The sequence below is a fragment of the Acomys minous genome, assembly GCF_964271855.1.
Source record: "Acomys minous genome assembly, chromosome: 7".
Lineage (NCBI taxonomy): Eukaryota > Metazoa > Chordata > Mammalia > Rodentia > Muridae > Acomys > Acomys minous.
Window position 1 is genome coordinate 64,167,289 of NC_140488.1, and position 13,631 is coordinate 64,180,919.

Sequence of the window (13,631 nt, forward strand, 5' to 3'; positions counted from 1 at the left end):
CTCCATCTTATCCTACCTGCTATCTAATTTATATGCCAAATTAGACAGTAAGTGGAGGATGGTAACTTCATCCCCATCTTGTAATTCTTCTGAAATACAAGCATGTTCCAGTATGACAGTCAACTCTAAAGTTTGGAAAACTTGTTATGTCTAACAGTAACCATATAACTTTTCTGATGGCTTTCTGGTAATCTATTCTCAGTTGAGCTTATTCTCAGGGACATGAATGGTACATTCTCCAATTCTCCAACTATTTTCAGGATATCCTCATATTCATGTAGTAGACTCTACTCATCAAGTAGGCCTCCCACTCCATACTACATAGAAAAAGATGGTTAGCCTTGGGTACTCCATCTCATAATGGCACAACATTAGTTACATGTCTTACGGCCAGAGCAAGACTCATGGAACTACCACTTTAGCAAGAATGTGTACTGTCATATACCACATATGGATGGAAGTCATGTTATGATTGCCTCTACAAATACTTCAACATCAGACAGCACAGTCTTGATTGCTTGTTTGTCTATCCATGCAGGGGACACATAATCATTCCTTCCCAGTTTATTTTTGCTTTATGTCATACCCAACTTTGTGTGTCAATTTGTTGTTTTACCTTTTCATGGTAATATGCAAAGATTTACTCACTACAGATAGGGCACAGGTGTCAAAACAAAGGGAAATTCCTTAAAAGTCCAGTGTACTGAACAAATGAGATTTTGAGTTTTCTTGCAGAGTCGGGGGAGGGGTTACTTATAGGGATTTAGGTGGCCATCAAACAGTTGCAACACTGCAATGCCCCATTCTATGGTATGACATCATAAAAGTCATACCATGACTCAGCCTTTCAATTAACCTTCCACTTTGTAACAAGCCAGGGTTTGTAACATGTCCTTGTACTTACTTTCACCAAATAATGTCAATATCTCCATCACCATCATGGTAGACCAAACTACTACAGTATTGCTATGCTAACTAGTGCTCACAGCTAACTCACCAAATTGTCCATATTTCAAATAAGCCTTACTAGGCTCCATTGGATAGTTCTAAACTCATGGCCACAGAATTGGTCCTGGATAAATTCAGTGGCTTACAAACCATAACAAAAAATACATAAATTTAAGTAGTGGATAGTTAGGCAGGACAGGCCTTGTCAGCATGAGAGGTAGATAAAAAGGGATGGTCTGAGAATAATCTGAATACATTATAAAAATATATCAATTTGTTGAAGAACAAATTTAGCAAAATTTATAAAAAAAATAGGAAAAAACATTTAAGGCTTTCTGAAAGTCAGAATTTTATTTGTATTTCAAACCACTTTAGAGAAGTGCAATGTCATGTATCAATTTACACTTAGGAGTGTTTCCAAAAAAAGTCTCTTTTGGAACTAGAATGTTAATTTCCTCCCACATAATGATAGTTCTGTGAACAATTTCTCCTTTGCAAATAAGCACAACCATTTTTCAGCCCTGTAATCAGTATGCATCTATTTAGATACTTAACTGCAATGTGCTCTGGTTCATTAGGTGGCTACTGTTGTGTCTCAGTCTAGTTAAAATTTCACAGCAAGTTAATCTGTTTTATTACAAATGAGAATGCAAGTGATAATGTTCTTACCATTTGCCAAATACAGGGTTAACAATATTTGCAACAAATCAATAAGGACATTTAAAAAGAAAATTGTAAATATAGAACCCCAACCTTTTTTACTCATTGATGACTTCATTTTATGTGTCATTTATGACTTTTACAATCCTGTTCCTCTTCATGTATTTCATTCACATCTCATCAAAAACAGCTATAGGCCCTGCAAAGCACTGCATGGTTGTACATATTCAAAACAAGTAAGACGAACTTTTGGGATCAGCATATTAGCACCTAACAAATTCTTATTTTTCTACAATTAGCAAAGTTATCTTTAACCACAACTCCAATTCGAACATGTAGTAACAGTTCAATGATTAGAAATGAAAAGAAAGCATCACTATGATAAGTAGTATACTGTTTCCTTTCATTTCGAGGTATATCACAAATTGTCAAAGGAGACATATATCATATAAATCATTTGGAATTATATTGATTCTTTAGACAAAGAAGGATAAATGCTTAGAAGACTATGTTTTTACAAGGTTTAACACAGTAAACCTTGTAATATTTACTTTATTAGTATTAAAATATTAATGATTTTATGGAGATCATTTTAATTCATCTCAATATTTACTTTTACTTCTTCAGAAATATGGTGTTATACCTAGAACTTACATAGTTAGTTTGAATTATATGTATTGTTTAAATTAGATACCTTTGCCATTTGATTATATGCAAGTGCAATATAAATCATTTATTTTTTAATAATGACTATCACGTTGTTGAACTTTTCATTCTAGTAGTCTATTGAATTGATTCTGTAAAGTGTTCAATTGAATTGTGTAACATATTATTTATCTTTTGACTTTAATTTAAGTTCACTTTTATTTTATTTATTTAATTTGAATTCACCTCATATCGTAATATCTTTTCCAAATGTTAAATCTGTTAATGAGTTCCTAAAGGATTTAATGGCATTTCACTACTTAGGAGTATCTTTCTGAAGATTATCTGAATGTTAGGTATTTTATTCATGTATTTGTCCTGATATTTTCTATGTGGTTGATATGATATTTCTCTATTGTCGTCAGAGTTGTACAGAAGCAGATGAACTTGAAACTTGACAGATTTTAGTAAAAAAGAAAAGGGCATAAATAAAAGGTTTGCTCATTATTGATGTTTACTTAGCTTACCACTGATTCTAGAGTAGAATTTGATATCTGATAGCTGGTAGCTTAAAGTAATAAAAAATCAGTATATTTTACTAATCCACATAAATCCAACATTCAGTATGTGTTTGTTTCACAATTAGAAATTAACTTTTTAATTTAAGTTATGTAAAGGAGTACATCGCTTTTCACAAAGTTAGAAGAAAACAGGTTAGAAGTTTATTGTGGAGAAATAGTAAAATCTGCAATGTGGTAATTATGGATTTCCCTATTCTAGAAATGGAATGTGTGTGTGCGTTTGTGTTTAATAATTTATAAAATAATAACTTATCTTTTAGCTCCAAAGGTGGCTAAGTAATTTACCACTAAGAAAGAATATTTTAGATATTAGGAGTTTTCTTTTGTCAGTTTTGGAATGATAATTATCAATTTTAAATTGGAAAAGGCAACATAATATGGCACATTGGAATTGATGTAAGATTGGTGCAGCTGGAATATACAATCATGAGAACTCTAAAATATTATGCACACTCTAAATGTGCAACCTAGTGATGTTTAGATAAAGACCCTCTCACCTCTTTTATGTGATCAACTTATCTTGGAAGAGGATGACAGATTAAGAGAATCAGCTGCAATATCTCTTGATAGTATGTAAATAGACTCGAGTGGCAGAATGCATATTCAATAGAAAATGCTTGCTTCTAAATTATGTTGTGGACTTGGAAATCTGCCACCCACCCAAACAAATAAACAAAGACAAACAACTCTCCATTTATGTCCGGTGTATCTTCATCTCATGGCCTAAAAGATAGTGATAGTTTTGTTTTGCTACCAAACACTTAGAATTAGATTTAAGTAGTAATTTTTAGTAAATCCAAATAATCACCAAAAAAACCCTGTGTTGACTAATTTTAATACCAGATGTTCACATGCTAATGCCACTGCCTTGTGACCATTTCCTATCAATTCATTAATTGCCAGCTGCTCAGCCAAACAAGAAACATAGCTAAGCAGATGATATTGGTAAACAGCCAGATAACTGCTTCCTACTTAAATTTCTTAGATTCTAAGAGAAAACTATGGTACAAAGCATTGCCAAGCTTCTGAGAAATGTAGAAAATATTATACATGACACCAGAGACTCAAGCAAGAAAGGCCTTGCATTTTGCCACATACACTGATATGTAATACTTGCCAGCTTAATGACCATAATGAAATTTTCAATTCATGTTATGCTTATATTACTTAGCTACAAATGCTAATAACTAAGCTGACACTAAAAGGACCTGAGCCAGAACTAAATTTTACTATGTGTTTGGCATAGGAACACTCTCAAACTAGTTTCTCACAAAAGACAAGAACAGCTAAAACAAAACCTGATTGAAATTTTATCTTTTGAAAATTGAAATTAAAGTCTGTATTGGTAATTGTTTACAGTGAATGCTTGTCCCAAAGTTTAATAAACATTAAATTCTTAACTTTAATAACATATTATGGATAGATGGGAGGACTATGGTCTTTATATGCCTTAGGTGGGTAGTCATCTTAGACCATCTCGACATTTCTACCTTTCCCTACATAGTATGGGCTGGTGTGTTTCCTTGTTACAGTGGTTTCTGTATTTTCTGTGTTGATTAAGCACATCAGAGAGCTGTATGTTCCTCAGAGAAACCTCTAGATAGCATCTTTTTTATGATGGGAGTTATATACCTCCTTGATAGGTGTAATCTAACACATTAGTATTAGGATGCCTTGAAAATGATCAAATAACACAGATTAGAGAATACATTGCAGTACCCTAAGAATAAGACAAGACTGCTGGTAAAACATTGCAGCAGCTGTGATTGTATGACCACTGTATTGCATAATATGATGTGTAACTGAGGCTCAAATGGCAGCCTTTTTGGAAGTTACTTATGATGAAAGGGAAAAATTATAATAGAAAAGAGCCATGTAATTAGCATATTCTGTGTTATCATCTATTTTAGTAGGCAAATCAGACAAAATAAAAGATGATAGAGTTTCAAGTTTGTCACATCTTACATTCAAGGTACCAAAAGTAAAAAAAGATCACACATTAGGTCTGTATTAATGTTCTTCCTCAGATCCAAAAACTTAGACCCTATAGGAAGTGGATAGTAAATAGAGGTCATAGTAGAAATGTACAATTCCCCTCATGTATGACATATATAATAGAAGAATGAGCAACTAATTATTGAATATACAATGAGGGTCCTTAAAAATGGCTCAGTACAGGAAAATCCAATACAGGGAGTCTTCCACATCTGAACTCCTTGAATTGGGAAGCATTTTTAAATTGACAATGAAAGAGTCTGCCATGGCCTAGGGCATGGAGGCTGATAGACTTAACCTTGGAAATGAAGTAATGTAACTACTTATTCCTCACTAAATACAAAGGATTCATAATCTGAGGCAATACAAGGGAAACAAGTCCCTGATGGAGTGGCTAACATGAGTCATTAGGGATATTTGGTTAGTATTTGCTGAATATTAGTGAATGTCAGGGAATGAAGATAGATATTATTTTGAGAACTGGGTATGAGAGAGGCAGCATTTATGCTCAGGTCACTAAGCCTGATAGGAATGTGTAAGCAAGACAGTTAAGAAAGAAGTTAATTGAACAAGATCCTAGGGAGTGCTTTAGTGGCTTTCTTGATCCCAATGGCAGGGCATGATCATTATTAGAGGAATGAGAGCATTTGATAAACCTAAGTGAATTACCCTTACATGTAATTTGTCTACATAATGTGCTAAGGAAATCAAAAGGAAGGAAAGAAAGAAAGAAAGAAAGAAAGAAAGAAAGAAAGAAAGAAAGAAAGAGAAAAGAAGAAAAGAAAGAGAAGAATGATCGAAAGAAAAGAAGGGAGAAAGGAAGCAAGGAAGAACAAATGAATGAATGAATGAATGAAAGATAGATAGAAAGCCATGCAACAGGGTTTGTCTGGATCACTGAAAAATAAATATGGCATGACTTGCGTTGAGCTGGAGTTAGTGAAAAGATTATAGAAAGAAAAATTCTGTGCTATTAAACATCAATAAGAATTTATAACTAAATAATAGTTCATAAATGTTGTAAATGGTAGAACAGTAAAAATTTTAAATAAAAATATTGTCCCATTTACAAATAAGTAAATACAGTAAGCTTTGTTCATTTTCTACTTCTGAAAGGTATACTTGGATTGTGCATTCAGCACATGAAACTCTTAGAAATTATATCTGAAGGAGAAGTTCCAGTTTGAGCCACTGCTGAATCTCATACTCTGTCAGATCCAAGATTTCATGACAGTGACAGCCACAGCAGGCAGGAGAATTAGCTCATTGCCTCTAGGCCCTGTGCCAAGCCAAGCAGCTTGAGCAGGCCCCATTGAGCACATCATAATTGGACATAGGCATATGAAAGAGGCCACATAGCAGCACCCCAGGATAAGAAAGCTGGGTGATTCATGAAAAATGATTACAGATTATAGAGAGCTTAATATGATAAGGCCTGTCATTCACATTGCTATACATAATACTATTACTCTTTTAATGAACAATTTATACAAGTTATGGAATATTTTTGTGCTGTATTAGATCATGTTGATGTGTTTATTTACTATCTCAGTTGATGACACATGATATCAACTAGAACTTGCTTGAATTGGATGGTAGTTACACTTCATAAGTCTCCCCCATACCTCCTGTGAAAAGTTTAATTACATTGAAAGTAAATTGGTAAGTGTGTTAAATATTTGAAAAGGCATCTGGCATAAGAGTATAAGAAGCTGAACTGTTTGATAATAATTATTCTGTAAAGGTTGGAAAAGACACTTCCAGAAGCCACAGAGGTATTAAGTAAACCAGGGACAGATCACTTTAAGAAAAACACCATTTTTCTCAATGGATATATAGTATCCAACTGTTTTCTAAACATTTAACTTTGCATCCATAAATTAGTATAGCTCTCAGTCCTCACCAAAGAAAAGTCTTGCAGTGGATGGTGATTAATACTGAAACAATTGGTGAAAGTGTGGAAAATACATGTCTTTGGAATGCTCAGCCAAAATTTAACTTATGTTTTTACCAACACCATCACTGAAGACTCAGTTAAAATTATGGAAGATGAGGCAGAAGTATTGAAATAGCCAGAAGTCGAAGAAGACTGCTGAATAGCACTGTCTTCTGGACATGGCAGGGCTGTTACCTCATGGATTCAAAACAGTTATAGTTGCCTTCATAAGATAGAGCCTATAAAATTAGATCCTAGAGAAGAGTCTCTTGAATCCCTAATGCCTATCTACTATGATATTGGGAGCTAATGGCTTCTGAGGAAAGGAGAGTCAATTTTCTTTAGGGATGTGGTCTTTGGTAGGTTTCCCATGCTGTAGTAGATGGTCCAAATCTCAAGCAAATATACAAAGAAATACTCAGACGCAGTAGTTTTTTTTTTTTTAAAGAGGGCATGAAATTTGAAGAGGACATGGTTTAGGGAATCTTTGAGGAATTGGTGGAACAGAAGTTGGATATGATCAACACACACATTTTATGTGTATGAAATTATAAAACATACTTAAAAAAACTATTGGCCAAGGAAAGAGCTGAAGTGATTGTCACTGTTATTGTATTCATAACAGTATTAGAATATAAGTGCCTACTGCTCACATACACATACATATTGGCAAGACATCAATGCACATAAAATAAATAATTCAGATAAATTGCTAAATCACTGAATTATGTTTAGTCTGTATTCAAATTGACAAGAATAAAAATAATAGTAATACTCAACAATGACTAATCTCTTCTGAGCTACCACAGGACTAGTTGAAATAAACAGGGTTGAGATGTATTTCTTTTAAAGCATTTTTAATCATTTATTCATTTTATTCATTCATTCATTTATAGGGGGTAGACAGAACATGTATAGAGGTCAGAGGACCACCTAAGAGAGTTGTTTCTTTCCTTACAGCATGTAGTTCTTGGACACTGAACTTAGGTTATGAGACTTAGCAAAAAATACACCTAGTCACTTCACAATCTCATCAGGCCTCCTGGGCTGATATTTAAATAGGCTTATTGTTCATTTTTGAAAGATAGCTGATGACTTGGTACTTTTCAACTACAATATTTAATATAATTCAACCCAATAAAAGTTACTGCAATGACAGAAATCTTACTTTTATTGCATATTATATTAACCACAAAGAACATGTTGTTGTTGAGTAATTGAAATTTGACTAATGGCAACTGTGGAATCATGGAATTCATTTTGCTTAATCAATTAAAATTGAAATAGCAACATGTAGCAAGTATCCACTATTTCAGGCATACAGTATGATACTGTAGGATTATTCTACATAGCCAAAATTGTTTAAAAAATAACAATAGCATGTAAGTGAGGAAATCTTTCAAAAACAATAAATGAATTCTTCTTCATATGTCTAAGACCTCAAAAAGCATATATGATTTTCCTTTTCCATTTGGGATGAAAGAAACCTTTTTCACACTACAGTGGGAAGAATATTTATATAAACTGAAGAAAATGGGTCAAATCGATTTATGTCCGACTATCTTCAATTATGAGATCATTCAGTATTAAAGACCTAGGTATAAATTAAATTCATAATCAAACTGCTTATTACTTTTTTTAAGATTTCCCACAATTTACATTTGTTCTGTTCTCCTGAAGGAATACAAATAGATAGGTAAACTGGTTGGAAAAAATTGGTTTTGCTTAGCTTAAAGAACATACAGGAAATTAACATATAGGTGTAATTTTGCAAAATATTTCATATTCTTTTGTAATGCTTTAACACAAATGTTAACTGTAAAATGTGTTCTGTTGGAGTCTATGCTTCCCAGGTCAATGTTAAATAATCTGTAATTTTGTGATTTAGTTCTTCTACTTGTGGGAGCATGGAATTAATCCTAATAAGAATATTTGTGTTTTACAGAAATTGACTTGTCATATATATATGTTTTTTTGGGGGGGTTGTTTTTGTTGTTGCTTCTGAGAGAGGTGACTGTCAGGAACAGTATTGGATAATACTACCAAACATATAATGTAACAATATGAAAATAATGCAGATATTCTGGAAAGATACACTCAACAACAGTTGACTGTGTGTCATAATTTTCAATGCTCCCTTTTTGAGATCATAAAATAATTATATTATTTCTCCATTTCATTTCATCCTCCCATCTCTCTTATATAGTCTCCTTACTATCAAATTCATGGCTTATTTTTCATTAATTTTTATGTGTTCATTTTAAGAAACCTGAAAATTGGAGACAAATACATAAAATCAATTTCTAGTAAAATTATAAGCATAGATTTGTGAATAAATTGTAAATCAGTATATGTAGTTTGTATTTTAGTATTTTGTGTATTTTAGTAAAATTAAGCATACTGACTTTTTGTAACTTGTTCTAGTCCCTTATTTTGTATATCAATATATATATATATATATATATATATATATATATATATATATATATATATATATATATATAGTTTTTATTGATTCTGTAGAAGAATGGCATAAAGGGTTATAGGATCCAGACAGATCAAGGACACCATAAGAAAACCCATAAAATAAAGTACCCATGAAGCACAGGGTCTCATGGAGACTGAATCAAGAATCAGGGAGCCTGTATGAATCTACATATATGTTATGGGTTTATAGGTTGCTCTTCCTATGGGACTCCTAACAGTGAGAGCAAGGGCTGTCTCTGACTCTCCTGCCTGTTTGGGGTACCTTTATCCTTCTGTAGGATTGCTTAATCCAGCCTTAATATGAGAGTAGGCGCCTACTCATATTGCAACTCGATATGCCATGTTCGGGTGACATCCCTGAGAGGCCTGCTCTTTTCTGAAGAAAAACTGAGGAGAAGTATATCTGGAGCATAGGGCAGGTGGGTGTAGGGAGAGGAGCTGGGAGGAGTGGGGGCAGGAAAACTGCAATCAGGATGTAGTATATGAGAGAAGAGTAACCTTTTTAAAAAGGTAAATAGATGTTATTAATTAATAAACCAAGAAATTTTCATGAAGCAAGACTCAGTGACATTCCATAATACAAAGCAAATTATTCATAGAGAAGCAACTTTTCATACTTAGCACATTAATTTCTGCATAAAAATGTTAGTATTTGTCATTATGTAGAGGTTTGAAGAAATAATGAGTTTAATTCAGTCCTTCTGCAAAAAGAATAAGCAAAATTTATTTAAATAGATTCTTTTAAACTTCTGGCAAAAGTATTATATGAATCTAAATGAAAAAATGTAGTTTTCTTCTAATAGTTTCTATGTCCCTCAAGTATGATTATAATAAAATTTCTCAATATGTATGCTTGTTCAATGCCCACACAGTTTAATAGATTGAACTTTGAGACTGTGCATCACAATTAACCTCTTTTGAAGCAACTTATTTTAAAATGAAGATGCAACTTCAAAATTTACTTTCTTACAATTAAGTATCACAGGAATGGTTTCATATTTTAACTTTTCAGTTTTTTAAATAAAATTTCCTAACTTTTTGTGAGGTTTATATCTTCCTTCCTTTCTTCCTTCCTTCCTTCCTTCCTTCCTTCCTTCCTTCCTTCTTTCATCCTTCTCTCCCTCCCTTCCTTCCGTTCCTCCATCCCTCCCTCCCTCCCTCACTACCTCCTTTCTTTCTTTATTTCTTTCATTGTTTGTTAATTCTTCATTTCCTTCCTTATTTTTTGGTTCTTTGATACATGGTTTCTCTGTCTAACAGACCTAGCAATCCTGGAAATCACTCTGTAGATCAGGTCAGCCTCAAACTCAGAGATTCTTCTGCCTCTGCCTCCTGAGTGCTGGAATTAAAAGCATGTGTCACCCCTGATAGATTCACAAAGGTGGTGAGTGCTTCAGTGTGAGTGCTAGGTACTAAACCAGGTCCTCTCTTTCTCTGCAAGAACTGCTAGTGCTCTAAACCACTGAGCCAGCTCTCCGGAGTCCTATTCCATCTTCTTAAGTAATGACTTCAGGAAATTTATTTTTTTAAAGTGACCGTAATTCTCAGTCAGAACTATGTGAAAATATTCAAAAAAAGTAGAATACTTCCACTTGACCACTAAAGTATATGAGACTACATAAAATAGATAACTTGTCAAGTTGAAGTCAATCAACTCTAATGAATTTCCTGATATCAAGACACTTCTTCTCCAAGCTTGTTCTCATCTACCTCTCCTTTGAATTCCTCTAATATTTGGTGACTCACATATATATTATTTTGTCTTCTTAATACAAGTTTTGAGAGCTCATTTACCACATATTTATGTTTTAAGCTCTTGCAAGTAAGAGAGCATATCTTATCATTTTCCCTTATTTTTTGATGTATATGAAGGGCAAAATATTTTTTCAATAAATGAAGAGAAGAAGGAAATAATTAATGTATTTGAATGTTTGACTCTTCTTCTGACATCTTATAGACTCTTATGTCATCTATTTAACAAAATAAAATACATAATGGTAAGTGAGTTTATTTGCTATTTGAAACATAAGAACGTTGTCACAACTTTGTAAGTGCTCCATCAACTGAGCCATTTCCCCCGGTATGGTCTATAGATTTTTACAACTACTTAGTTCATATTATCTCTAGTTAGCCAGTGTATAAATAGGATAGAAAATTGCTGTGACTCTTATTTTACAACACATTCAGGAGTGGAAAGTATCAAATTTCAGGCCATTCAATCAATCAGTGGCAAACTAGATTTTGTACCACAGCCTGTCTGAGTATAAATGCTATACAGTAAAGAATACTTTTTAAATTTTTACTCAAACTTCAAAAAGATAACAAGTGTTGCATCAACCCATCTCACAAATAGGAATGTGTTTTATATAACCATTGTCCTTGTATTTAGTGTGACAGCACATCCTATATACAGTGTACTTGATTTTGAGAAACAACACTTGAATAAAAGAGACATCCATGGCATTATAAAGAAAGCAAACCTAAACAATAAAGCCAGTCAAGCCTAGTCAGAAACCAGACTCAAAGACACTGCCTAATAATGGAGTCAATGATAAATATGTTATTACTGAAGATTTGGTGGTACTGCTGATATTTATGAAAGTTGGTATGTAATTAATATCTTTATCTTCTTCAAAATATTGATCCTTACCTTTATAACAGAGGCACCAGCTCTGGAGAGTGGACTATGAATCTGGGCTGCAGCAGCCATGTTGGCAATAGTATTGAGATGATTCATCTGATTCATTGCCATGGCAACTGATGCAGGAGGTAAGCTGACTGGAAGTAGGGGATGAGGCATCATCATAAAAGGCAAATCAAGACCTAAAAAAGACAGTGCACATTAAAGTTTTTACACAATGGCACTAGGAAGATTTGTAAAAGCATTTTTGTACATTAGTATTAGCATTTTAAAATTGTTTTATTGTACAATAGTAACATTAGGGCCATCAATACTACCAATAGTATCTTCCATAGTTTCTGTTATGTCACTTTTCTTAACAGATTCAATGGGTAAGTTAGTAAGACAATAAACAGATTCAAATTATTAAAGAAAATAATAATTTAATAAAAAGAATGCTTATAACTCCAATTTTAAATATTAATAAAGTATAAGTATTATGCTAAAATACCAACATGCTTTCCATTTTAATAGCATATTACCAGGGAATTAATGATTTCTCTTCCAAGTGAAAATATTTTCATATATCTTAGATATCAAAAAGAATGACTCATTTTTATTTAATATTTTTATTATGTTTCTTTTTTAATATATACATTTAATTTATTACACATGGGTAAAATAAACTACATATAGCAGGAAGAACCACGAGACAACCAAGAATTATATAAATGTTACATTCATAGTGATTTAGCTATTCGTATTTGGCAAACTTGAAGTAAACATCTTTCTTATCTTGTTGGGAATAAATTTCTGAATGGAGATTAATATCTATCATATGTCATCTCTATTAATTTAAAACATCTATCTTGATCTAAATACATCTTAACCCCTAACCTACTAAGCTTAATTGAAAAACTAAACTATCTGGTCTTTAAATCTATCAGAGACTTGAGAAGGGATAAAACTTAAATACTTGAGTGAACCCAGAGTTCAGGTTAGCAGCTTCCAAAATGAAAATATGACTGAGGCAGTTTAATGCATAAACAGTCACCCAACACTCTCTATAATGTTGGAGCCTCGTCTTCAGCCTCTCATAACTATTATACATTCTACTTGTGATAATCACAGACATGCCATTAGGTAAAATATTGCAAACTAAAATAGTATCTTTAGGCAGATGTAAGATAAAATTAGACTAACCATGTGAATGCTAGCACTTTAAAATGTACTTTATTTTATTCTACAGTGTCTTCTTATTTTGGACAGAACTCAAAAACCATGATTCTTTTTTAATATATTTTATTAATTTATTCATATTACATCTCAATGGTTATCCCATCCCTTATATCCTCCCATTCCTCCCTCCCTCCCATTTTCCCCTTGCTCCCTTCCCCTATGACTGTGACTGAGGGGGACCTCCTCCCCCAGTATATGCTCATAGGGTATCAAGTCTCTTCTTGATAGCCTGCTATCCTTCCTCTGAGTGCCACGAGGCCTCCCCATCCAGGGGACGTGGTCAAATATGGGGCACCAGAGTTCATGTGAAAGTCAGTGCCCACTCTCCGCTCAACTGTGAAGAATGTCCTGTCCATTGGCTAGATCTGGGTAGAGGTCTGAAGTTTACTGCACGTATTGTCCTTGGCTCCTGTCATAGTTTAAGCAGGACCCCTGGGCCCAGATCTGCCCATCATAATGTTCTTCTTGTAGGGTTCTAGGACCCTCTGGATCTCTCTATCTCCCCATATGTTATAAAACC

The 13,631-nt window shown here is 33.4% G+C and overlaps 1 protein-coding gene across 2 annotated transcripts in view; it reads right to left on the minus strand.

The window, feature by feature from the left end:
* The window catches only part of DACH2 (dachshund family transcription factor 2), a 519,808-nt gene that overhangs the window by 92,515 nt on the left and 413,662 nt on the right, over positions 1–13,631 (minus strand). For both annotated transcript variants that reach the window (XM_084788790.1, XM_084788789.1), the window contains exon 6: positions 11,903–12,075. In XM_084788790.1, coding sequence (XP_084644916.1) covers positions 11,903–12,075 — 173 coding nt within the window. The remainder of the gene's footprint in view (positions 1–11,902; positions 12,076–13,631) is intronic.